General features: G+C 46.8%; 1 protein-coding gene and 2 pseudogenes across 3 annotated transcripts in view; 1 reads left to right on the top strand and 2 right to left on the bottom strand.

Moving 5' to 3' along the window:
- trim33l (tripartite motif containing 33, like) overlaps positions 1 to 3,003 on the bottom strand; it is a 42,383-nt gene extending 39,380 nt beyond the window's left edge. For all 3 annotated transcript variants that reach the window (XM_030101868.1, XM_030101870.1, XM_030101869.1), the window contains exon 1: positions 2,835 to 3,003. In XM_030101868.1, coding sequence (XP_029957728.1) covers positions 2,835 to 2,879 — 45 coding nt within the window. In that variant the 5' untranslated portion in view covers positions 2,880 to 3,003. The remainder of the gene's footprint in view (positions 1 to 2,834) is intronic.
- A 937-nt stretch (positions 3,004 to 3,940) lies between these two features.
- On the top strand, positions 3,941 to 7,645 carry LOC115397273 (ras-related and estrogen-regulated growth inhibitor-like protein; annotated as a pseudogene).
- A 2,535-nt stretch (positions 7,646 to 10,180) lies between these two features.
- Positions 10,181 to 23,151, bottom strand: LOC115397272 (perilipin-2-like; annotated as a pseudogene).
- Between the last annotated feature and the right edge of the window lie 4,029 nt (positions 23,152 to 27,180).

Raw genomic sequence — 27,180 nt, 5'->3', positions numbered from 1 at the left:
TAGCTGCACATGCTAGCGGCAGAACGTAAACACACGCACCATCCGGCCCGTGAGCCGGGGGAAAAAATAAAACTTTGGCCCGTGAACTCACCCGTGCACAGTCCTGTACCGAACCGAACGGCCCGTACCGAAACGGTTCAATGCTAATACATGTATTGGTACAGCCCTGGTGGTTATCGCTGAAAAAGTTTTTTCTCGTCAAGTTGCCAGTCCTGAAGTGCAGCTCTGAGCGCCGCCTCGAGGTTGTCCACCGTATGACTCTCAGGGAAATATGTTGTTTGGAGGCATTTGGATTCAAGTTTCCACTCAGGAGTAATGGCGTGGACACGTTATAATCCGCACATTCACTACGCTGTGGAACACCAACAAATAATATTGTAGTTACGACATTGAAGCAAATACTGGGAACTACTTTTTCTTTAGAGATCACTACGCCCAGACGCCATGTTAGTAAGTAGTTCCGTCTTAGCAATCTTCGCATAAACAACTCAATCTGGTAATTTTGCATTAATATTCCACAGCGTAGTGAATGTGTGGATTATAACGTGTCCACCAAAGTGTTTTGGGGTTGTTGGATTGTGTATTTGATGAGTTTGACGAAGGGGAACAAAAATACCGTCCACTTCCATTGTGTCCGTCCCGAAAACCTTCCCCGACTCACCTCTGAATAAACAACAGCTCGCCCTCACAAACACAGTAAGTATGCTGTTCAAATGACTGAGGAATTGCGCTAAATGGGCCAATTTGCCAAAATGTTGAAGTATGGCTTTAAAGCTGAGGATGGATTTGATCAGTGATGTATAAACCAGGGCGAAAACGTCTTTGCTGATGTTAAAAGAGCCAAAGTTCCTGAGCAGGTGGAGACCCTGCTGTGCCTTCTTATAAAGACAGTCTGAGTGCTGCCAGAGGACAGGCAGCTGTCCATCTCTGTCCCCCGGTGCCTGAAGCGGAGCTCCTCCCTGAGCTGGAGGGCTGGTTCGAATAGCTGTTGGCCCGCTGGCAGGCACCCGAGTGCCGCAGCAAACAAAACACGTCGGACTGTGTGAAGCTATCAGGCCGTCAATGGTAAATGGACTACACTTGTACAGCGGTTTTTACCCTGCACTGACAGAGCCCAAAGCGCTTCACACTGCAGTATCACATTAACCCGTTCACACCATACTGGGTGGTGGTAAGCTGCTGCTGCAGCCACAGCTGCCCTGGGGAGACTGACGGAAGCGAGGCTGCCAGTCTGCATCATCGGCCCTCCAACCACCACCAACCATTCACTCTCACACTTCCACACTTAGGCAAGGTGGGTGAAGTGTCTTGTCCAAGGACACGAACGACAGCTTTACGCCTGCGCGGGCGGGGATCGAACCGCCAACCTTTCGGTTATAAGACGACCCGCTCTACCATCTGAGGTACTGTCTGGAGCAACGGGAATGCCTTCGAGGATGCATGATTCGGGTCACAAAATTATTCGCCAAATGTCATCATAGCGACGAATATTCAGATATTCGGGACCAGCCCTACTGAGCACAGCTGTTGAGTTTTGAGGGCGTTGAGCTCCAGTGAAGGACCAGTGTGTGAACCTCGTGCTGGGCCCGGGTCGGTGATGTGAGCCCCCGGGGCCACGTGGTCTGCATACTCCACAAGCATGGAGCTGGTCCTGAGAGAGCCCCGTTTTTAAAAACACTGATAAACACATGCTGTGGTCTGTCCAGCAAAAAGTCCTTCATCCACAAAATCACTGTGGGGTGAATCCGGGGGTCAGAGAGGTGGCGTGTTTACATCTTAAAAAAGCAGATGAAAAATCCATGAATAAGATCCTCGTATGTGAGCGTAGAGAGAGTCCAGCTCAGGGGTCTGCAAGCTGCGGCTCCATGAAGCCTTCACCACGTGATACCTGAATAAACATTTCACTTATATGATTCGTCACTCTTGGTTCAAAGGGATTCAGAAAAGGTTCAAGTCAAATTGGGGAAAAATAGCAAACCCACAAGAAATGGGCAAAGTATGATAGAACAGCTTAAAAAAACTGAAATGTCTCCAATTTGTAACATAAGAAAGTGAGATATGGCAGAAAAAAACATAGAAAACTGTCTAGAAAATGGCTAAAACAGCCAAAATTTCAAAACTGTCAAAAAAAAAAGCTTAAAAGAGAAAGAAAACTGTTAAAATCAGGTACAAAAATAGAACTACAGTAATGAAATGTTCACTTTTTTGAACTGTAGAAACTTCATGAATTCATCATGAGGTCTGGTTTTGTTTGTTCTCTCCTGAGCTGCATTCGCCTCGTTTTAAAGGTTAAATGTTCTTTATGGCTCCACAACAACGTGACTTGACGGAAAGTCACTGAAATGGCTCTTTTGGTCATAAAAGAAATGGTAAATTTCTCCACGGTGAGATAAATACAGTCTAAAGTCTGACGGCTGCAGAGCCCCGGTCCAGCTGCTGGGGGCTGAGAGCCAGCCCGGCATCACCGGGACCTCTTCCTGTTCTGCAGGCGAACTGAAGTTCATCGGAGTTTATCCAGTTCGCCTTCCAGCTCAGACAACAGCTGACGACTGAAAACTGTCCGTGCCTCTGCGGAGGATGGACGGGCAGCAGATAACACGAGGAGCGTGTCCGCGGCTGCTGGGGGGGGGGGGGGGGCAGATAAGAAGCAGACCAAAACTAACGTAACATCGGCCGACACGTCCCGCTCCCGAAACTACCACGGTTCACGCTTTTACACACAGAGACAAACATGCAGAGAAAGAATTTAACTTATGTTTTTGTGGAGGGAAGAAAACTTTGAGGTTCAAGAGGGGAAACTTGGATGAGTTTTTTCGGGACGCGCCCCGACTCACCGCTGGTAGTTTTTGCCCCGCTTCCGGTCCGTTACCGCGCTGCATCCTCACGAACGTGGGAAGAAACAAAAAAAGTCATCAAGACGCTCCTTTTCTTCTCTTCTGCTCCGATTTCCAGAGTTTTCTGCCTCCACGGACTCTTTCCTGTCTGGATTCTTTGTGCTGAAACATCACACCCGGCCGGCCACACGGGACTTCCGGTTGGATTTTCAATACAAAAGCACACCGCCAACTTTCACAAAAGGCAACAAATAGCATTTTCTGTGTGCTTCCGATTGGATTTTCAAAATAAAAAGCTTTTATGGAAGTAGAAAAAACATTAAGGGTTTTGTGTATGTTTTTTGTGTATTTGATAAAACTAAAGCTATTTGTTCTGATCTGATTACTCTTGTTCTTAACCTGGACCTCTTGACTGTAATAAAGTTTGATGATGATGATGATCAGTAATGTGTGTTTTCAGCCTCAAATCTGATGGCATATAATGTTGCTGTTCTTTTAGTCCAATGATAATAAAGATTCTGATTCATTTTTATAAAATAACACGACTGTCGATGATGATTATCAGGAATCGGGAAGAGTTTTGTAGATGATTAAAAATAGAAACCAGTTACTGATGGAAGACACACGACGACCAACGGCAGAAGATGACGATTAAGAGCTTCCGACTGAGAAAATCTTGCGTCGTAAACCAGCCCCGCCCACTCCTCATCTGTGTTTGGATTTTGAAAATGTGGATGAGGAGCGGGCGGGTCTGGTTTACCAGGCTAGAGAAAATCAGCAATGAGGTGGAAAGTCAAGGGTCAGCCGATTTGATGATTTGAGGCAAAAACATTTATTTTGGTTTCCATGGAAACCAGTTATCATGATATAGGCCATATTTTTATGTGTGTAACTGGAAACAGTCAGTTACCTGTCTCAGAGGTACAGAGAAGAGTTCCAACAAACTGCATATACGACGTGAAAGTACATTCTTACGCCTTGTACGCATACACACTTTTTTTTTTTACCTTGAAAGAACTAGAAATGATATGGGAGAGGGTTTTCTCTCTCTTTTTTTAACCAAAATTAAAAATGTCCAAAATGGTGATTTTTGCTGAGCTGCTGCAATGAGGTGAGCCGATAGCGCCCCCGACTGGGCAATCCTCATATATCATACATGAGGGACACCTTGGGACACCCTGGGACACCTTGGGACACCTTGGGACACCTTGGGACACCTTGGGACACCTTGGGACACCTTGGGACACCTTGCTCCCTCTTTTCCTGAACTGGGCGCCTGGTGGCTGTTTTCACTTTTCATTTTCCATTCTTCATTCTTTGTTGTCGTCGGCGTCCCGTCTTTCTTCTGCTGAGCTGAAAAGCGGGCTGGCTGCGGAAATGACGTGTTGTTTCATTCTAGAGGGGATGAAACTCATGAAACCGCCCCACGCGTCGTTCAGGAGATGTTTGAGTTTTCTCGAGCGTTGTTTTGAGTGCAGATTCAAACCAGCAGGTGGCGCCAAAAAGCCGCAGAACACACCTTCAACAGGGTCGGATCCTGACAGAGGAGCTTTGATGAGTTTGACTTCTCCAGAAACCCAGGAATTTGCCCTAAAAATGTGATTTTTTTTTTTTTTGATCAATGTGTTAAATTTACACACAAGACTGGAGCCATAAATATATTGAACTGAATTCGACGGGAGAGGGGTTCTTTTCAAAAGCCTCATTCAAATTACATAAATCAAAAGCCCACAATAATAAAAGGAGAGTTGGTCATCATCTGATCACCTGCATCTGAATCCTGACTGGCAATTGATTGATCGAACTAATCATAGTTAATCATGTACACGACAACATCTTCAAGTGAAAACAGAAACCTCTCGTTGCTCAGAGCGGCTGAAAACACAACATTCTGTCCACGGCTCCCTAAACACAGAATTTTCTGAAAGTACTCTGACTCTGTCTTCATGTAAACATTCAAAAACGAAAGAAAAAAGAAATTGCACAAAGACCCTGACAGTGTAAGAATCCCCTCACAGTGCAGAGATACTCTGAGCAACAATCACAGTGAAAGGATTCTTTCAAAATACAGGAATATGTCCATGGTGCAGAAAACGTCCTGTCAGAACACAGTGTGCACACAGTGCAAAGACTTCACACAGACGTGTCGTCACAGTGAAAAATGTCCCCACTGCACCAGAATACAGTAAGGACAGGCCTTCACTGCGAAAAACATGTCATCACGGAGCGGAAATGCCCCAACAAAAGAAATATCCCCGCAGTGCGAAGACATTTAGATGGTGAAAAAAATGCCTCCACTGTGCAGAAAAACACAGATACCCCCATGATGCATAGTTTTGTTTACATGGCTCAGACGTGCCTTCACAGTGGAGAAATGCTTCCGTCATGCAGAAATAGCTCCACAGTGCAGAGAATGTTTCAACAGCTGTGAACGCCTCGCCCACCAGAGAAATGATCCAGCACACTGCCCTCACTACACACACCACACACACACACACACACACACACACTAATCACAGACTCCAGCTCACAAGCCCCGCCCACCTCAGAGTGTATATACTGAGCAGCCCAGAAGCTGGAGAGCAGAATTTCTGAGTGTTCTAAGTTCCTACGTCCAGTGAAGGCAGCGCCGTCGTGATGGTGGTGGAGGAGAGGAAGAGTGGTGGAGGTGACGGAGGCGAACCAGCAGAGGGTAGAGGTCAACATCCTGCTGCTGGGAGCGCACAACGTGGGCAAGTCGGGTCAGTCTCACACACGTTTCCTCTGCTTTTCATTCCAGCCTGAATTCATTCATCAGTTTTTTTCATCCCAATAATCGGATCACAGCTCCATGAAGCCTCCCGTGCGGCTGAATGTGTTTGAAAAGTAATCTAAAGCAGAGTTCTGATGTTGTGAATTGTTGGTTTCTGTGCAGCTCTGACAGTCAGATTCCTGACCAGGAGGTTCATCGGGAGTACGGAGATATGGGTGAGAGCTTCACTTCCTCACACTCTGACATCTCTGAATGCCTCTCACTGGTGATACTGAGGCCCTTCTTCTTCTTTAGAGTCCGTTTACAGCCGAGTGGACCGGGTCAATGGTCAGGAGATCTCCTTCAACATCTGGGACTCCCAGTACACACAGGTAGCTACACACACACGCACACGCTCACACACACACACACACACACACATCTACACACTTTACAGGAGTAATCAGAGTAGTGAAAGGAGTAATCAGTGTGAGTGTGTTTGTGTCCAGCTTTCAGAGAAGTGTGTCTCCACGAGCGACAAGCAGCTGCAGTGGGCCGACGGGATGATCCTGGTCTACGACATCTGCGACCGCGGCAGCTTCGAGGTGGTCCGGCAGCAGCTGCAGCGGATCCGCCGCCGCAGGAAGTCGCTGAGCGCGCCCGTGGTCATCGTGGGGAACAAGCGGGACCTGCGGAGCCACCGCAGCGTGTCCGGCGAGGAGGGCCGCCTGCTGGCCCTGTCGCAGCGCTGCGGCTTCTTCGAGGTGTCGGCGGCCGAGACGTACCACGGCGCGCTGCTGGTGTTCCACCGGCTGGTCGACCTCGTCGCCGAGAGCCGCGCGCTCAGGAAGAGCACGGCCGGCGTCCGCGGGATTGTCCGGAGCGTGTCGGCAGTGTTCGCCAAGAAACGGGCGGAATGAACGTTCAAAGAGCGTCTGTGGGAATTCTGGCGAGGTGAAGACTTTCTGCTGCAGATGTCAAAGGTCAAAGGTCAGAGAGGAGATGGACCCGCGCAGGTCGAGACAACGGTTGTTCAGTTGTTTAAGTTGTTTGGTTGGCCATGTGTTGGGTTGTTTGGTTGGTCGGTCAGGTGTTGGACCGTTTGGCTGCTCAGCTGGTGAATTGCTTGAGGGGTCATTTGTTTGGTCGCTGGGTTTACACGAAAGTTGGTCAAAGAAAAGTTGCAGGAATGAAGAGTTTCAGAGTGAAATCAGTTGGCTCGAGCTGATTGAACAGATCGGTTTTTGGAGGTTTTTAGGATGTTTTCTTCACAGTGAAGAAATGAACAGTTCGGTTCCTCAGAGGATGAACCTCAGTGACTCTGGACACGGTGTGACCTTTGCTCTAGAGATGATCATGGTTTTAAGTTTTGCTCCTTGTTTAAGAACATCCAAACACAATTCAGGCAACTTTAAACTGCTCAAACCATCCATGTAGCCCAGAGGACGAACCCTGATGACTCTCAAATAGTCACGGTCAAGACCAGATTTTTCAAGACTGTATATTCTTTTATAGTTTTATCAACCCACAACTTTGGGTTTTCAAACATCAGTTTATTTCAATATTCACATTCTGCAAAGGGTGAAATGAGGGTTGGTTCACTTTTCTGAGAAGATGAACCCTAATGGCACAGTTGGGCATCTCATTTCTTCAGTGAAACCAGCTGGTCTGAGTTTATCAAGCGTCGATCAGGTGACTCTGTTTGGCGCTTGGATGTTCATCCTCCAGGGAGAATTCATGTTCTTCAGAGGGCGAGCTGCTGAGCCGTTCCTGTAACGACCAAATGAAGTTTGGTTTGTGTTCCTCAGACGATGAGCCCTGAATACTGCGGAACATCTGACTTTACCATTCAAAATTCACCTGTAAATGATCTTTTACAACATTAAAAATTCACTGAATGTTGATTTTCCATCCTCCGGGGAGCTTTATGTTCCCCAGAGGATGAGTCCAGGTGACTGTGGTTGATTTTGGTTGTGAGACCTCTCAACAAAGTGTTGAGGTGATTTACGTGTGTTTACATTCATGATCCTAAAACAGATGTTTTAACAAATTGTTTTAATAAACTGTTTTTTCATACTTATTTGGTGTTGATGCGTATTTTTAAAGAACATTCATGTTCCCCTGATGAGCTGTGATAACTTACAAACATTTGATTGTTTCCAGAACATGGACCAGATGCCTCCATGATGACCGTTGATCCCATCAGACAAGCTCATGCCTTTTTTCATAAACTATTCTCCTGTTCTATTTTCAGTCAAGTAGTTTTTTTTTTTTAAACAAACCTTGAAGAGAAGAAAAGTAGAAAACCAGAAAAATGAACTGAAGGTATGACGAGCATCACTGAACTGAAAGGAAACATCTGTCCATCCATCCATCCATCCATTTTCTGGCGCTTGTCCTTTTCGGGGTTGTGGGTGGGTGAAACACTTTCTAGATAAAAAGTTTGATGAGCTTGTAAAACTCAACAGTGGCCCCTTCTGACTCCTGGTGGTACTGCAACGATTGGTCCTGAAGCTTCCAGAATACTGAGGGGCATATGTAATGTCCAGTATTCACGTCAAGGACGGTTTAATCCTTAAAAATGAAGCTGTTTTATAAATCTGGCATTCTTGGTGAGGGCAATGGGGTCTTTCTACACTCCCATTTCCTGGTGCCTCTCCTGGTTTTGGGAGGGTGGGGGGTGGGGGCAATAACTAATGGCAATCTGGATTAGGTCTCTCCTGATGTCCTGGTTTGTAATTTGACACCTGGATCCTCAGGTCGCTCGTCCCAGATAACTACCGCTATATTCTCTAGCAAAAGTCTGCAGGGTGTTCTCTGTTCTCTCTCTGTTCGGGTGTAGCAGCCGCTCGTTTGGAGTGTCAGTTCCAATCGAAGGGTCACTGTTGGATCTTTGCACCCTCTTCCTTCTCTCCACTCATTAGTTTCCTTCACTTTTTGTCTCTCTTCCTGTCTTTCTGTCCCCCTGTCAGGTTAAACAATATCATGTACCAGTCTTAAAAAACAAATAAAGTAAGTAATCATACTATCAAGAGGAGCTTTATACCTATAAGCTCCTGTTGCAAGAGTGGATCTGTGCGGCATATTCCAGCAGCCAGGTCTGCTTTCTGCTGCGTTGATGCTGAACAGGACGGGGAAAAAACCAAAAAACAAAAAACAAAGAAATCTGGCATTCTTGAAGCTTTATTGTAGCGGACAGAGAGTTACATCGGAATACAATTTGGAGATAATTCAAGCATTCACAGATCAGACGCTCCGTCAAAGCAACAGATTAAATGTCAACTTTCCTTCACAAAACATCAAACCTTGTCGTCAAACCGTCCAGCACCTCCTGATCAGCAGCACAAAGCCATCGTCGCCATAAGTCTAGCTTTTCTTCCAATGGACTTCAAACCATGACAGAGTGAAATGTTCCATTTTCAAGCTTTAATCATATCTGTCTGCATCAGTCCAGCACAGTCTTGTTCTGGAAATCTGGAAGCAGTACTTTTGAGGTGAAATACACTCAGACAAGTATTTGCCATTGGCTCATGTGAAGGTTCATCTGGTGTGTGAAGGTATTCAGGAGAAAAGTAATAATAGTAATATATTTCAACAAACAACACTTTGATCCATGAAACAGAGCTTTGAGAAGGACGAAAGGCCAAAAATGTGACGAGAGCTTTAGAAAATTGTAAATTTGACTTTGACTTAAATTTGAATAAAAACATTGGAGATGCACCGATACGGATGCCAGTGTTGGGTTTGATACTGCATGGATTACTTGTAAAAAAAAATCCCCGATACAACCAGGCGAATGAAGTACATGGTGTCGTGCATCAGTACAAATGCATGTCCACAACAGAGGACGAGCGATGTCTGCAGCAAGACATGCTCTCAAAAAATATCACCAGGAAGAGAAAGATAGTTGTTGCAACACCAGCAAGGTAATTCAAACACTGCTCACAACATAACTCCCAACTGTGCTACATGCTACATGCTACTCGTTAAAGGGTTTTGGGGCTCACACTCCAGCGATGCTATATGTTAGCACATGCCTTCGAAAATCATTTAAGCTTTGTGACATTTAATAAGTACTAAGATCGATGCTCGGCATCGGTAAGGAGATGAAGATTTGTAGTCGTCCTTTAATAATGTGGCATCATGAATCTCTAAAAAACGCCGTGGACATTTCATTTAAAAATCAAAGAAGCATTCGAGGCTGAATCTGTGCAGAATTCTGAAATCTGATTAGATCTTCTCTGTCAACGTGGAAGTGAAATTTCTCTGAGGAGCAAACAGGTATGTGACCTCCATGTAGAAATACAGCATATGCAGATGATGCAGTGTTGTATGTGCACGGTAACACAGGGTTTAATGACATAAAACCTGCTGTGGTAGCATCAGAGTGAGCGTCACTGAAGGTAAAATGACAAAGTATGAAAAACTCTCATGACCTGAAGCTGAAATTCAGCCTCAGACTTGGAGCGATGATCGGTCGAGCTTCGTGGCTGATAGCAAACGCAAAACAAGCGGCAGCTGAGGCAGCGGCGTCTGATGGTGGGGGGCCGAGTTGCCAAGTTGGCGGGACTTTGACTGGCAAGGTGGAGGCGGAGGGAGGGTACATGTGCACGGTCACATTTGGGCGCGGAGCTTAGGAGTCGTCCGTTTCCACGGTGATGGTGGGTTCCTCGGTGGAGTTGGGGCTGAGGTACTCGAAGGCCTTCTGGCTCTGCGTGACGAACTGTTTGAGCGGCGTGAGCAGCAGCTCGGTGGCGGACGGCCGCCGGTGCACGGCGGCTTCGGCAGGGAGGGCCAGGCTCTCCATCCCCGGGGAATCCTTCACGCTGGAGCGGCGGCGGCCGTTCGGGGGGTCGGGGCTGTGGGCGCTCTGCGGCCCAACCGAGCCTCGGCCGGCGCGGGAGTACAGGCTGCGGCGGCGGCGGGGGCGGCCGTCCATGGCCTTCAGGAACAGGCTGTTGGCCGAGCTGCGGCGGGATGAGCTCTCACAGCTGAAGTCCTCCTGGTTCAGGAAGTCCTCCACTGCTGAGCGCTGGGCTGCTGCAGCTGGAACACAGGGCTGCAGTGGTTAGCATTTAGCCTCACTGCAAGACAGTCCCCGGTTTGAGTCTAGTCCTTTCCATTTAGAGGTTGCATTTGGATTTGGTTAATCAAACACAATAAAAGCTTGAGCTTCAGGTTTGAGTCTTTTACCAGGTATTTTCTCTAAATGTGTCAGGACTGTTTACATTTATGGTCTTCATATATTTAATGTATTTACATGAATTTCTGAGTGTTTTTCCTGTCCTGTTTCCTGGTATATGTTGGGCTGATGTCAGGTGAGTTTCGGTCCATGTCTTGTCTGTACATATCGTGTATTTCCACTCACCATGTTGTAGAGCGGAGTGGCGTTGACCACCAGCTGCAGCAGCATTTTGGAGAGCTCCTGCACGCCCCAGCAGCTGCTGGACTTGAACCGGCAGCTCTCGGATCTGACGCACCGCACGCAGCTCGGACAACATGGCGGCCTGAGCGCTCACCCGGCTGAGGGAGGCCTCGCGGAGCCCTCCGCCTGGTACACCAGCGCCACCAGCAGGCCCTGCAGGTAGTGCAGCAGGTCGCCCAGCTGCTCCAGGACCAGACTCAGTCCCACCTGCACAGAGGAGCGGTGTCAGGAAAAAGGAAGAGAAAGAAAAGGTGAATAAAGATAGAGAAAAAGACACAACAATGATTTAAAAATCAAAACCAAAAAGTAGAAAAAGAAAAACATGAAAAAAAAAAGGAAGAGAAAAAGAAAAGAAAGGGGAAAATAAATAAAACAGACAAAAAGAAGAAAGAAAACATTTCTTTAAAAAGTACAAATGTAAGAAAAACAAGCAGACACATTTTTTGAAAAAAGAATAGGGAGGAAAAATTGATAAAAGAGGAAAAGGAAAAAAATATATAAAAATAAAATAATCATCAGTTTTTTATCCAGGCCTGAACACAAGTCTTGGCTCCGTTCACTGCAGGTCTGGAGGCTCAGCTCTGATTTTTGCTGAGACCTGGTTTCTTGGCGTGACCTCCACATTTCAAACGACCTCCTTCAGACCGTTTGAACCAACGTGAGCGGCGGGTGCAGAAGAAGGCCGAGGCAAACAACGGGTCTGTGTGTTGATCGGTTTTCCGGTGGCAACAGGACAGAGAACGACGAAGGAAAGAGCAGGAACCCATCAGATGCTTGATCCGATTCGGCGCCACGCATGAGGCCTGAGCCTGGTGACGTTCACACTGTCACCCCACAGACCAGGTGTTGGTCACCGGAACATTTCCCTGCAGTGTGAACAGAGCTTTCCTGCTGCTTTCCGTTCTTTGTTCGATTCCTTTGCTATTTTCCACTCTGTCCTTCTGTTTTCTTTCGGTCTTTCTTTCTTTCTTCTATCTCTGCACTGTTTTTTCCCTCCTCCTCTTGACTTTAGTTGGGATCAAACGGCACTTTCCAGGCGCGGCGTTCGAGGACCTCCTGTTGCGTTCGAGGACCTCCCGCTGCGTTCTGCGGCCCTCTGATCGGAGGCTTTGACATCGTCCTCTGCACGACAGAGGGTCACGAGATCGCCGGTGACAAGTGACCCATTTTGGGGAGACGGAGCGTGAAGGAGACCCCCCCCCCCCCCCCCCCCCCCCCGCTCCGGTTCCCCTCACGTCCACAGAGGACAGGAGACTTTTGTTCTGGTCCAGCTGGCAGAAATCGGACGTTCACAGCGACGCACCAGACGGAGCTGGCAGGAGGAGGGACACGTGAGGAGGAAGAGGAGGAGGAGGAGGAGGAGGAGGAGGAGGAGGAAGAGGAAAACCAGGCCAGGTCAGACCCTTCTCTACCTCCATCTTTCTTTCTTTGCATTTCTTTTTTCGCCTTTTCTTCTGCTGATCTTTCTTCTGTGCTTTCCTGCATCCCTCATTCCTTCTTTTCATCATTGTTTAATTCTTTCCATCTTATCTTCCACCAGTTTGACCTTCCTCCCATTCCTACACCTCCTTTCTCTTTTCCATTTCCCATCATTTCATTTTCTCCATTTCTTTCTTCCGTTGCATCCTGTCTTCTTCCATCCCTTCCTGCTTCCTTTTCCCTAAACCTCCCTATTCCTTTGCATCGTTGCATCCTTCTTCCTCTCCTCCCTCCGTCTTTCACTGTCTCCTTCCCTTCTGCAGTTCATTCGTTCCGTTTTGTCTTCTTCTGTCCATCCTGCATTTCTTTATTTCTTATTTTCATCCCTACTTGCTTCCTTTTCCTTTTCTCTGCCTCGTTCTTTCTCTGAATCCTTCCTTTGACATGACGCCGGCGCTCAGAGCCACTGCGACCCTGTCGCACGGAAACGTGGGAAATCTCAACTTTTCCAGAACTCTGCCGACACGGCGGCGACGGTGAGCATGGCGGCTGTTCGAGGCCCGAAATGCTAACAGGAAGTCACTGTTTAGACGGGAAACTTCTCTGAAACAAAAGCACAAAATAATTGAAGCATTCTCCTCTAAACGGCCTGTTTTTCTTTAACTTTATCCTCCTTTCCTTATCTCCCGAAGGACGAACATTTGCCGCTTCACGTTTCACGGTCACGTTGTCAGAAACATGAAGAGCGAATGATTATTTCAGACTAACGAGGACGAGTCGCCGCAGGTGAGCTGCTGAGCGCGTCGCCACGTCAACACGATCAGCGCCTCGTTAGCCCGCCGCTGCACGTGTGTATGTGTGTTCTGTGTGTGTGTATGTGTGTGTGTGTGTGTGTGTGTGTCCCATCACGTGTGGAGCTGGCAGGTTGTCAGCAGGTCAGAGGTCGTGGCCGGCTGCCGTCAGTTTGACCCAGATCCTGGACGGGAGCTCAGAGTTTCCCAGGAGAACGGGTCGTTTCTGTGACTGTTCTCTGATTGGTCGACTGATGCAGCGCCAAGCAATCAGAATCATGTGAGGAAGACGTTTAACTTCGCTGAGGCTTACGATGCCAATGTGAGTCCAAAAACTGAATCCTGAAAATGGAGCGGCGGCAGAACCGCAGAATAAACATAAGCAGGTCACTGAGAAGCAGCGAGCGTTCGCGATTCTCCCAGTGAAACAGCTAAAGCTAACAGTGAGCAGGATGGAGAGAGACAGCAGCTCTACAACTGTTTAGACCAGGGTTCTGCAACCTTTATGACCAAAAGAGCCATTTTCAGGACTTTCAGTCAAGTCCCGTAGTTCTGGAACCAGAACTGAACATTAAACCTTTAAAATGAGGCGAATGCAGCTCAGGAAGCTTCATTCTTGGTTTTGATGAACAAACAAAAACTAAATCTTATGTTGCATTCATGAAGTTTTAAATACAGTTCAGAAAAGAGAAATTTTATTACACTGAACCTATTTTGTACCTGATTTTAACAGTTTTGTTTCTCTTTAAGCTTTTTTTTTTTTGACAATTTTGAAATGTTTGCTGTTTTAGCCATTTACCTCTTTCTAAACAGTTTGTTTGCTTTTTTCCTGCCATATTCATTTTCATTTGGAGACATTTCAGGTTTTTTAAACTGTTCTATAATTTTTCCCACATTTCTTGTGGTTTTTGCTATTTCGCCATTTTACTTGAACCTTTTTGAACCCCTTTCGAACCAAGATTGGCAAACATATAATAATTTAAAAATAAGTTAAATGTTTATTCATGTATCATGTTGTGATGGCTTCATAGGGATGAAGAGCACATGTGGCTCCAGAGCCACAGGTTGAACACCCCTGCCATAGAGCAACCATTAGCATTAGCATTAGGAACAGCTCTTGCTGAAATGTATGATAACTGCAATTTTCAGTGATGAGGAGAAAGTTTTTTCTGAAGTGTAGAACAAATGTAAGAAGGCCACAGAGCAGCAGTTAGCATTAGCATTAGCTTCAGCTGGAGCCGTTCTCCCAGCCAGGCAGCATCTGAGGCTAACACTAAACGTAGCGGTGGTCAGTGAGCAGCGGCCCACGCAGGGCTGCGCCGTGGCGGCGTGCAGCTCGCGGGTCGTCACCGCTGCGACGCGCCGTGCAGCCGTAGGCCTCCTCTGATGGGGCAGATCCCGCGATGGGGCAGATTAACTGCCCCGGGGCCGCAGTCCTCAGGGAGCTGCTATGCTCCTCACTCTGGACCCAAACACACCCGCCGCCGGGGCTCAGGCCGTGTGTTATTTCACACCAGCATCACAGATTACTGCTCACACAACTTTTCTCTCTTTTTTTTTTAATACTAGTTGAAGATGGGTTTCTTTTTGTTGTTTGTTTTTCAAATAAATCAAGTTTTGTTCTCACAGTGTTTATCTGATTGGTCTGCTCACGTCACAGTAAACAGCTCATCTACAGGAGGAGTGTGTCTCATCACGTAGCCTCAAGACGCACACACACACACACACACACACACACACACTGACCTACTGCGCTTTATCTCTACAATACATCTATTGGAACTTATTGAAATTAAGCATCACAACACTTTAATCTTGATTAATTCAAGCTTTACTTTTACACATTAAGGCTCCATTTCAACAACAACGTTTCAGGTGAAAACATCATTTTTGTATTGTAGCTTCAGAAAAGTTCCTTTTCCACTGAAAACGATGTTTGTTCCCGTAAACAGCGGAAACTCTGAAACAGTAACAGTTTTCATGATGTTCCACGACTCGGGCACGGAACGCCACGATAGATTAGATCAACTCTAAAGCCACAAAGTCCAGGACAGTCTGAACTGGGACAGGAGAGTCTGGAGGGACCAAGAGTGTCTGGACTGGGAACAAGAGAGTCTGGACTGGGACCAGGACCAGAGAATATGGACTGGGACCGGATCAGTATAGTCTGGACTGGGACCACTCAAGAAAAGGTTTGTGACCTTTGCTCTAACTGAACCTGCAGCCTGAGACTGCCCGCTGAGGTTTGCCTTTCTGTCAGGAGATGCGGTTTCCTCCTCCAGAGCCACCTGACCCCCACCCGGCCTCCACCCGGCCCTCCAGCCAGCCTCCACCCGGCCCCCACCCGGCCCTCCACCCAGCCCTCCACCCGGCCCCCACCCGGCCCTCCACCCAGCCCTCACAGGAGGCGTTCCTCAGGAGCTGCTGCCTCACGTCTCTCCTGTGTTTGTTTGTCAGATTTCTATCAGAGAGAGCCGCCGCCGCCGCCGCGCCATGCCGCCGCCGCCGGCCGTGGACGGATGGAAACTGATCAAATCTGTGAGCCAGACGGACTGTCGACTTTCTGACAGCGTCTCCATTTAGAACCACAGGAAACCCAGCGTCCATTTGATTCTTTAAATAACCTCCAGAACAACAACAACAAAGCGCTCCTTCACCCAAACCGAAGCTGGTCCTCGCTCCGTGGCCAGAGTGAACATTCGTTCTGCTCACGCTCGGTAGAGCAACCAGAACAACGTCATGACTCCCAGTCCAGGTTCTCCTGGTCCTGCTCCTGGTCCTGGTCTGTGTCCTCCCATTGTTAATGTAATAAATAATAATAAAAACAAAAAACAGACGCCAACTTGTGGCTCGTGTTTGTGTCCATTATGTGTTTGGTTTCAAGGAGAGTTTCTCAGGTTTCATCAGTGTTCTGTATCACAAACTTTCACAAAAGGTCTTGGTTTTGCTCCAGATAGTGACAAACTGCTTTATTTAACTCTTAGCATCAGTCAAGTCAGCGCTAATGAAACTGATTTCAGCACAAGGAATAAAGATGGGAATACAACAGAAAGCGACAGTCTGAGGATGTGTGTTTCCATCCTTTGACCTCTGACGACTCTGCAACTGTTTCTAGTGAACATGAAAACCTGCCGTTGTGCTTTGGCTGTTTGTTTATACGACATCAGTGCTGCAATGAGTATTTTGCTCTCAACTTTTCAGTCAAGCGGGTTTCTGAACACATCTTTAACGTGTTCGACGGCATCCGCCTGGCGGTAGTGGATCTTGTGTCTCTGATCAGCGAGAGTCACTTATAAGGCTCGTCATCAACAGCAACAGATGAAAATGTTCCAGAGTGCCAGAAGCAGCCCTAACTGAGCCTTACTGAACAGAAAGGTCTTGAAGCAGAGACTGTCGGCCTCCTGACAGAAGCTGGGAGCTGGTTCCACATGACAGGAGCCTGCAGCTGAAAGCTCTGCTCCTGTTCTACTGTTAGAGAACCGAGGAACCTCCAGGAGGCCAGCGCTCTGAGAACCAAGTGTTCTTCTGGAGCAATATGGGACTAACAGCTCTTTAAGATATTGTTTGAAGAGCTTTACAGTTAAAAGACAAAAATAAAACTCAAATGCTTTCAAAGCTGACCAAACCTTTAGCACAGGGCTGTTCAAAACCCACTCGCCTGAAGAACGATAACAAAACACAGACGGAAATCATCAAGGCAAGATGGTGAGTGAATGTTTTGGTCATTTAACAAAAAGATTTTCTTTTTAAAATTCAAACTCAAATTTGAAATTCAATGCATTTTTTTTTTATCAGGTTCCAGAAATTATCAACAAACTTCAGACACCATTTGATTTTCTGTTTCTGTTTCCAAAAACAATAAAATCATTAGAAGACAGAAACAAACACAAGCATGCATTAGAACGGTGCTGTGTTTCTCACCAGAGCACCACGACAGCCGTCACTTCAAAATATGGTCACTCTTTTTTTTTTTTTTTTTTGATACAGTTAATATCATTTTCTAAACAGAAAATCCAAATGACCCAAAAGCACTGGGCTATAATGCAGTGAACTGAACTACAACGGTGGTAAGTGTAACATTTTGGAAGCAGATGTCTTCGGTTTAACAGGGAAAACGCAACTCTTTATGGTGGGGGTAAATAGTTTGAGGAACAATGAATGAACATTAACAATAAAGAGGTTCATAATGTTTGTTGTACTTTAAAAGAAAGTGACCATTTGCTACCGTTTACTCCACCATCATCTGCATACAGGGAGAACATTTCTTCATCAGGAAACTGAGTGGAGCTTGCCTATGAAGAAGAAGAGCGGAAAGGAGCTGAGAGGCTCACATCTATCTCCCCTCTGAGTGGTTTTATTACAATACAAACCACCACAGTTTCAGAAAAGTTGTGCTTTGTCTGAAACACAGAGTTTGGAAAACTCTCCAGAATCGGTATTTTTAAAAGTTCCATTTTCAGTGACTCCAAACACCATTTCTGTATAAACGAACAGCCAAACTGGAAGTTTACTTGAAAATGTTCTTTAAATGGGGCCTTGCTCCAGTTTTCGTTGCCATGCATGAATCTATATTTTACATTTTCAGAGCAGACAAAGGGTCAGACCGCCCACTGGTCTCAGCCCTTGGGTTGGACCACGGTTTGAACCCTAAGCCGTGCTTCCTCTCACCCGGGCGGCGGCGTCTCCCAGCGTCCCGGCGGCTCGCTGCAGCTGCTCGCGGACTTTGGTCATGCGGTGGTAGAACTGCAGGCTGAGAGTCAGCAGCAGGCTTCGAACACGGGTCCACAGGCTGGGCTCGTCGTCCTCGTCTTCGTCCTCGTACTCCTGCACTCTCATCTCCCATTCCCGGCCTGACGGACCACACACACACACGGCAGGCATTCAGTCTTTCTGACTCTCGTGTTCGAAATCCACGTCTGACAGCTGGGCGGTCAAACAGAATGACTAGATGAGCGGAGTTCGCTTTTGTCAGGGAACATTTCCTGGTTTCTGCTCCAACATTTTGAGCAAATTTCGAGTGCGGCATGAAGAATGTTTTTTGTCACATTAAAGCACATCAGCTGTTCCTCAGTCACTTCCAGCACATCTCTGCAACTTTTATCTTCATGTGAGTGAAGTTCTGTCAGGCAGGTCAGAGTCTGAGGAGAGGAAACTGTTTAGTTAGTCTGCAGCGACCTCTGCTGGTCAACTGTCACTCCAGTGTTTCTCTCTTTCTGAAGGATTAAACATGTTTCAGACATGAGATTATTACCCTGCAGAACAGAGTAACAATGCACAATCTGCTTTTTGTATCTAAAACATTATGACTGCACACCTAGACGCAACTTTTAGGAAGCACGTTTTGCAACGTAGTTAGAACCATATTAAGTGACAATGAAGCTCAGTGGAAAGAGACAGATTTTAAAATTACTTTTCCCTTTTTTTTTTTTTTGATGGAATTTGTTTGTAACATCATACAGGGAAAAAAACGGAGATGGAGACATTTTGCAGCGAGTTCTACATCATTATCTTTTATTTCAGAGTGACGGATGTTTGAACGTCACCTGAAGAAAGGAAGCCGCTGTCAGGTCTCAGAGAGGATTTCAATAATTAATGAAGTGGTGCTCAGCCTCCTGTTCAGTTGGTACACAGCCGCTCAGCTCACAGCATGAATCTATCGACAGGAAGTCTCATTTCCAAGAAGGATGAGAGCAGATTCACTTCAGCTTTATTACTGTGTAGCACCAAATGCAACAGTCATTTCAAGGCTGCTTTCACAGGGAAAACCCAACAGATCCACACGAGCAAGATACGACAAAAATATCGTCTGTTCAGAAGGAAGCAGAACGGATCCCCGAAGTTTCCCCACCAGATTTTTACGTGTTGTGGACAAATAGACTTGACGTCAGATCACTTGTGACTCTGTTGCAGCTTTGAGGTCCATCCCCCCACCAGTGAAAGGCATCCAGTGGAAATACAGCTGTTTATTATGATGGGGCTAATGCTTGAGGGTACGGCTGCGTGTCGCAATGGTTCCGCATTGGATCCACTCCAGATTCGTCCCGCATCCCGTGTGAAATGGGCTTAGAGGGAATCAGACAGGTGACTATCTGGATATTGATTGGGTCTGTTGGTTCACTGAGTTTTTATATCTAGCAGTGTTAGTTGGTCAGTGATACCGTTGAAGCTTGAAATAGTTCGGTTGGTTAATTTGATGGTTGAAGGAGCCATTTGGTTCTGTCTTCTGAAACCACTCAGTTGCAGTACTCACGCAGAGTCGGGGGAGGGGCAGGTAGTAGGCGTGGCGTCCTCCAGACGACTCAGAACTTCGTCGAGTCCCGATGCGGCCGCCCGGCCCACCTGAGAGTCCTGTAGCTGCCGCACGGCGGTGCGAGCGGCGTCGGCCAGGCGCTCCAGCTGGTCCAGGGCTCCGTCCAGGCCGTCCACCACCCACACCTGCACGTCGTCCAGCGTCAGGAAGAAGGCGTCCCTCAGGTGACCGACCACCTGCTTGGCAGAAGATAACGGCTGGTCAACAGCAGCAGATGGCTTCTTATATCAGTTAGGTAGCTAATTAGCTAAAAATATCTTTAAACTGATGGGAACTGTTTGGGAACTTGCAAGCATCAGAAACAGAACGCTGGCTCGAGTGCTGATGAAGATGTGTTACAACAGCGAGTTAGCAGCTTCAGTGCTAACGTGTGAAAATGGTTGATCGGAGTGAATCGGCAGCGCTTATGCTAACAGAAGTGGTAAGAATGTGAACTGGCAGCTGTAATACTAACATATAACACTCACTGATTAATGTGAGATAGCAGCTGTAATGCTAACCTATTCAAAAGGATCATCAAAGTATTTTATGTTCCTCCAGACTGGATTTTAAATAAAATCTCTAGAAGAGATATGAAATGTTTTGAGCTTATTAGTTACTTTTCTTTCTCTTTTTTCTTTAATCTGTTGGGTTTTCTCTGTAAAAGTGTCTAGAGATGACTGTGTTGTAATTGGCACTTTATAAATACAGCTGGGTTGAATTGAATTGAATTCATCTGTGTCAGATGAGAGCAGAACAAACCTCATCTGTTGACTGATTCAGGATGGGAAAGTTTTTCTCCAGACGGTCAAGACCGACAAGAGCAAAGCTGTTGGCAACCTCAACTGCAAAACAGGGAAGAAGTTTGAGGTGAGGAAGTGAAACACTCCACGAACACTGAAGCAGAAGAAACACTTCCAACCCAAAAAAAAAAAGAACGTCAAAGAGACTTTCACATACTCTGAGGCTCCAGAGTCTGGAGAATGGGTGTGGCTCTCCTCATGGCCTCATAGGAAACATTCCGGACTCCAACCTCAGCCACATCTCCCATCATGCCCAGCAGAGGGTAGCGACCTTTGACCCCTGAGTACACTGAAGTCACGGACTTCAGAGCAGATTGAACCAAAGGAAGCTGTGTAGCTCTCAGCACAGCGCTGGTCTGAAACACAAGAAGGTCAGCTGCCGTGTGACTCGTTCTCACCAAACAACCATTCAACAAACCAAACAACCAACCACACAACCAACCAACCAACCACCAACCAACCACCACCAACAACCAACCACCAACCACCAACACCCAACCACCCACCACAAACCAACAACCAAACCAACCAACCAACAAACCAACCAACCACCCAACCACCCACCACCAACCAACCAACCACCCAACCACACCAACCAACCAACCACCAACCAACCAACCACCAACCAACAACCAACCAACCGCCACACACCAACCACAACCAACAAACAACCAACAACCACACAACCAACCAACCAACCAACACAACCAACCAACCAACCAACCACCAACCAACCAACCACAACCACACCAACCAACCAACCAACCCCCAACCAACCACCAACACCCAACCACTCAAAACCAACCACCCAACCACCAACCAACCAACCAACCAACAAACAACCAACCGCCACACAACCAACCAACCAACCAACCAAAAACAACCAACCGCCACAACCAACCAACCAACCAACCACACAACAACCAACCAACCAACCAACAAAACCAACCAACAACCAACACCAACCACACACACAACCAACCAACCACCAACCACCCACCCCGCCACACAACCAACCAACCAACCAACAAACCAACCGACCAACTACTGAGCAATCAACCAACCAACCGACCAATTGGCCAATAACCACACGAACTTCTGACCAACCAACCATCATGAAGTTGGTAGAAATGAATTTTGTTTTGTTTTGTTTTTCCCAGCATCCTTACTCACCTCATAATCCTGCCGACCTGACATTTCTCCTTCACCCAGTCTGCGAGAGAGAGAGAGAGAGAGAGAGAGAGAGAGAGAGAGAGAGAGAGAGAGAGAGAGAGCGGTCAGCAGGGAGCCACCAGGGAGTTTGGGCCCCATGAAAAGAAAAGAAGAGATAGTGCCATATTCATTTTGTCAGTATTATAATTTTATCAGGTCCTTTCTGGACCCCTATTAATGATGGGCCCCTAGAATCCCCCCCCCCCCCCCCCCCCCCCCCCCTTCTTTGGGCACCCCTGGCGGTCAGAGGAGGCCTCAGCAGCATGAGGCAGTCAGCTGCTGAGGCCTCACAAAGATCTGCAGTGTCTGAGCAGCCACCATGGAAATCTGCTTTTCCCCTGCGTCTCCTGATGCTGATTCCAGCAGCAAGCACACACTGCGCCCATTCAGCCGGGCGGGGCAGGGCGGGGGCCGAGAGCAGGGGAGCGGGGCAACAATCAGTTGCTGTGGCTACTAATCAGCTGGATCCAAGTTCATGAAGAGGAAAGAACGTCAAGTGAGAGAGAACGTCACACAGGGACAGTCAGCAAGCCGCTGAAAACCAAAGATTCACACTCAGTTTTCACTCTGATCAGACGTGGAAGTTGTTATGAAAAACTTTTCACACTTTGCGATCCTTCAAATGCTCTGGTGAAAATTTACACTGTAAAAAAATGATGAAAGCTTCAGAATGGAAAGTGACGTTTGAGGCAGACTTCTTTGTGAGACAAATGTCTCCTGCTGGTTAATTTGGTAGTTTATAACAATCATAAAAAAAAAAAAAAAATTCCAAAGTGTTCATAAAATTTTGGAAATATACTTGAAAAAAGTTTGATTCACATATTTTTTTTGTTTATTTTAATTTTGATTGAGTTACATTATTCATAGAAAATTACATTCACACCTAAATTACATAACATGTTTCATAAGTGAATGGTTTCTCTCTTCCCTTTTTTTCTTGCTATTGTCATTCCTTTATAATTTCACTACATTGCGTATTTGAGTTTTTGTCATTTATTTCATTTCTTTGTTTATTAAACATTTTATAAGACTTACTTTATAAAACAGGGTCCATTACAGAGTGGTCCTATTATTTTGTCTTAATTTGAGTAATTTAACTTAGTTTGACCTAATTTTATTGAACTTCCTGTTAACGTAACTTAAAACATAGGTTGAACTAAGTTAAAATAAATTAAATGAAGAAGAGGTTCTATAACACTAGGTTAACTTTAGGTTTAATTTAATAATTTAACCTAATTTAAAAAACAATGTTTTTTTTCAATTATTGAGATTCATTTTATCAAGCTAAATTTTACTCAACTTATTCAAAATTTTATTTCATTTTTATTCAACTGAGCCCAATTCATTTTGATTAAGATCTATTTGAATAGCTTTTAAGTCTTGTTATATTAAGTAACAGGAATATATTATTAAATTTGAACTCCTCCAAATCAGTTCCTCCAACACAGGAGTCATTTGTTAAACATTTATTGAAATAGAATCCAAAAAATTGCTGTATTTTTGTCTTCAAACTGAAAAAAAAGTGGAAAACAGCTAAAAGGTTTTGTATAAACTTGTTGAGATGTTTGTGGCGTCTTACCCCATCACAGGAAGCAGCACAGCCGAGACACGGAGGAGAGGACGAGGAGGATGGAGGCGAAGAAGATGCTCACTCTTTATAAACTTCTGTGTTTTTTCGGGGGGCTGCCACGAGCGATCTGATTGGCTGTGGCGTGGCGCGATGTCATCGGGTGTCTCTGAGCTGTTTGCTTCCTCGACGAATCGATTCGGACGAAATGAAAGGAATCATTGAGTTAGAGAAAGTCAAAACGAGTCAGAAACTTCCCGAACCCGATCCACACCACACACACACACACACACACACACACACACACACACACACACACACACACACACACACACACAGTGTGCGAAGCGTGTGCTGCAGTTCAGATCATTGGGTGTGAAATCAGCAGAGACCTCCTGACTCGCCCGCTCGGATCATGTTCATATTTATGTGAATGTCAGCGGACCCGGCTCTGAGCTCACAGGATTCCTGCTCCACTTTCTGTGGCCACGTCGGGGTTTTATTCTGGACATAATGAGTGTGGTTTCATCTAAGACGGATGTTTTCAAAAATGTCTTAAAATGATGAAAAGGAAAAGAAAAACACAGCAAAAACAGAGAAAAATTACTTAAAACTGCCTTAAATTGGGTCCAAAACGTTCAAAACATGAGATTTCAAATAAAATCAGGCCAAAATTTGTAAGGATAAAAAATCTAAAAGTTGAAAAGCCTTGAGGTTTCCTCACTGAGCCGTCCAAGGCCCTGAGAAGCAAAAGTCAACGTTTCACAGGGTAAATATTCAAAAACCCGAGGAAATGTTTGTACATAATATCTAAAATGAAAATTTCTAATTTTTTCATTTTGGTTTCACAAAAGCTTGACGTTTGCTCAGCAGCATTTGGTGAAGTGAGGCTGTGAGTTGGCGCTGATGGCTGTTCTGGGTTCTGTTCAGTTTCGTCCAACTTTATTTCTCCGGCACAATGTTTCCTGTATTAATGGGAATGTAGTAATGGCAGAACATGGGCAGTCACAGACAGACCACCAGGCTGGACCGTTATTACAGCAACTGTCAACGCTAAAACTGCCAGGTCCAAGAGATCTGGACCAGGACCAGGACCAGGAGAATATGGACCGGGTTTCGTGACACTCTGGAGGAGAACATTGTTCTTGTTGTTGTTCTTCCATTGAGCATGTGCAGAAATCCTGGTTACGATGACCATTGAGTGCAGGACGAGGACAGGAGGACCAGAAGCCGTGAAGCCCGAGCCAGCTGTGGAGACGGAGAGTTTGGGGCCCGGGTACAGCTTTACCGCTGCAATAGTAATGGATTACTATTGCAGCAACACATCATCAGCAGGGTAAAACTAACCTGTCTCATGACGGTCTAACCAGCTCACGTTCCCTATTAGTGGGTGAACAATCCAACGCTTGGTGAATTCTGCTTCACTATGAGAGGAAGAGCCGACATCGAAGGACCAAAAAACGACGTCGCTATGAACGCTTGGCCGCCACGAGCCGGTTCTCCCTGTGGGAACTTTTCTGACATCCTGCTTAAAACCCAAAACGTCAGAAGGATGGTGAGGCCCCGCTTTCACCGTCTGTACTCATACTGAGAATCAAGATCAAGCCAGCTTTTGCCCTTCTGCTCCGTCCGGTTTTACCGCTGGTGAGGCAGGCTACACAGTCCCGGACTAGATCCTCAATGTCTCTGTCGATGCCTGACCACAGACCAGACCAGACCTCTGCATCTCTGTTTCACTTTAACAATGCCCGGATGGGCGTCGTGGACCATGGCCAAGACACGTTCTCTCAGAGCGCTGGGGACCACTGTGCACCGCCCCCTAGCCACGCAGACATCGTTCCAACAGGAGAGGTCATTCCTGACCCGGTGAAAGGGTGCTAGTTCCTCCGAGACCCTGGCCGGCCGCCATTACGAATATAGATGCACAGCTGTTGGAGCACGGGGTTCTGTGCAGAGGCTGCCTGCAGATCTGGGAGGGAAACAGCTGCCTGAAGGGGCGTGAGCAGCGCGAGAACCAGGTCTGGTTCTGCGGAGTCCTGGGCGGTGTGAGCGGAGGGGGCGTGGCTCTAGAGAGGAGATCTGCCGCCACATTTTCTCTGCCCGGCGTAAACTGTGTGGAGAAGTTGAACGCCTGGAGCCTCTCAGACCCATTGGAGGCCAGGAGAGCTGCGAGAGCCCGGTGGTCGGTCCGCGGTGTGAAGTGCCTGCCATAGAGGGACATGTTCCACCGCTCATGCCCAGACGCAGGCCAGCGCCTCCCTTTCCCCCACAGAATACCTCTGCTCAGTGGAGTGAGTGTCCGTGAAGCGAACGCCACCGGGCGTTCCACCCCTTGGTGGCGCTGTGACAGGACTGCACCGACCGCAGTGTTGGAGGCGTCACTGGTGATGAACATGGACCGTCCAGGTCAAAGAGAGCGAGCTCAGGCGGAGAGGTCAGTGGTGACTTGAGCCGGCAAACTGCTGCAGAGCATGCAGCAGACCAGGTCCAGGAGATGGCCTGCTTAAGAAGAGTGTGCAGGGGTGCAGGGTGCAGTGGGTGCAGGGTGCAGGGGTGCAGGTGGTGCAGTGGTGCAGTGGTGCAGGGGTGCAGGGGTGCAGTGGTGCAGTGGTGCAGTGGTCTCGGAGTAGAGGGGAAGGAAGCGCAGGTAGTAGCAGTCATCCCCAGGAATGAGGACAGCTGCGCAGGACGGGAGGGCTCAGGCAGGCACCGGATGGCGTCAGCATTAGAATGTGGACTCAGACCTTCGGCAGTCTGGCAGAACCCCACGAACTCGATGGCAGCGGCTGCAAAGATGCACTTCTCACCACTGAGTGGGAGGTCATGACCTTCGAGCACGTCCAGGAGCCTGGAGAGGCCACCGTGCAGGGCGGATGTCGCTCCATGCACCACGATGTCGTCCAGGTAAACGACCACACCAGGAATGCCTGAGAAGGTGGTGGCCATCATTTCCTGGAAGCAGCTGCTTTACGGCATGACGTCATCTCGACCTGACTCAAACACACCGCAGCAGAGACCGGAGACCTGCAGGCCTGAAGAATCGGGACGCTGAGGAGTCGCAGACCTGGACAGCTGACCTGTGCCGCAGTCCCATTGAGAGTCTGGCTGAACATTCCGCTGGGTCCACAGTGGTCGACTCGTCCCATCATGACCACGACGGACCGGAACATTTCACCTGTTTTTTCCAAAGCGATCTTGTCGCTACACTTTTATAAGGTCACGGGCGGATATACGCCTGTCAGCAGGGTGATACCATCATCAAACATATGATCGAGCCCACATGTCGGCATTTTATTCTAACAGAAAAATCCTCACTCTGCTACGAGGCAAAGCTGAATCAGTTCAAGCTTCTGACACTTCACCGGGTAAATCAGAATCAGAATAGCCTCCATCAGTACTTGGTTCAGATTTTCATATTGTGAAGATGAAATTCTACATATTTGAAGGAAAACACGGTAAATCTCCTGTCTTTGAGGTCGAGGAACAGTCAGGGTTCTCTGATTCCACTCTAAGGCTTGTTTTATTCTTCATGCATCATTTTAGCAGCCACGGCCCCTCGTGCCGCATTTCTTAAACCGATAACTTCAACTTCAAGTTTTCCTGAGAATCTCTGATTGACGAGGGAGAAAGTCTCACCACAACAGTTACTGACATGCTGGAAACGATCTCACAGCATCAAGACAACTGAAGCTTCATGGAGGAACTTGTAAGTTTTTAAGTTAAAATAAAGATTTAGACACCGTGATTTAATCACATTTATTTTGCATTTTAAAGCTTTGGAAATTAAAGAAATTACTTTTTTAATATCCAAAATCATCTTAGAAACTTCTTTTATACCAATGACGATATTGACCAATATTGTTTTCGCTCAAATTTTCATATTGTGAACATGAAGGTTTGTGAGACTTTATACCGTAATAAAAAAGGTTTTGAAGGAAAAGGTTCCACTTTAACTGTCACTTCTCTGTCTGAGCTAATTTTCCATTTACGGTGGGAAACAAGAATGATAAAAATGTGGAGTCTGGAGTTTGAAACTGAACCAAGTATTGTTGGAGTGTAGCTCCGAGGAACAAATGTCACACCCTCAGTGAAAATGCTTCCACACAACG

This window comes from Salarias fasciatus, chromosome 11 (assembly GCF_902148845.1).
Source record: "Salarias fasciatus chromosome 11, fSalaFa1.1, whole genome shotgun sequence".
Classification (NCBI taxonomy): domain Eukaryota; kingdom Metazoa; phylum Chordata; class Actinopteri; order Blenniiformes; family Blenniidae; genus Salarias; species Salarias fasciatus.
The sequence above is the reverse complement of the archived record's forward strand: the minus strand, read 5'-3'. Positions and strand labels throughout refer to the sequence as shown.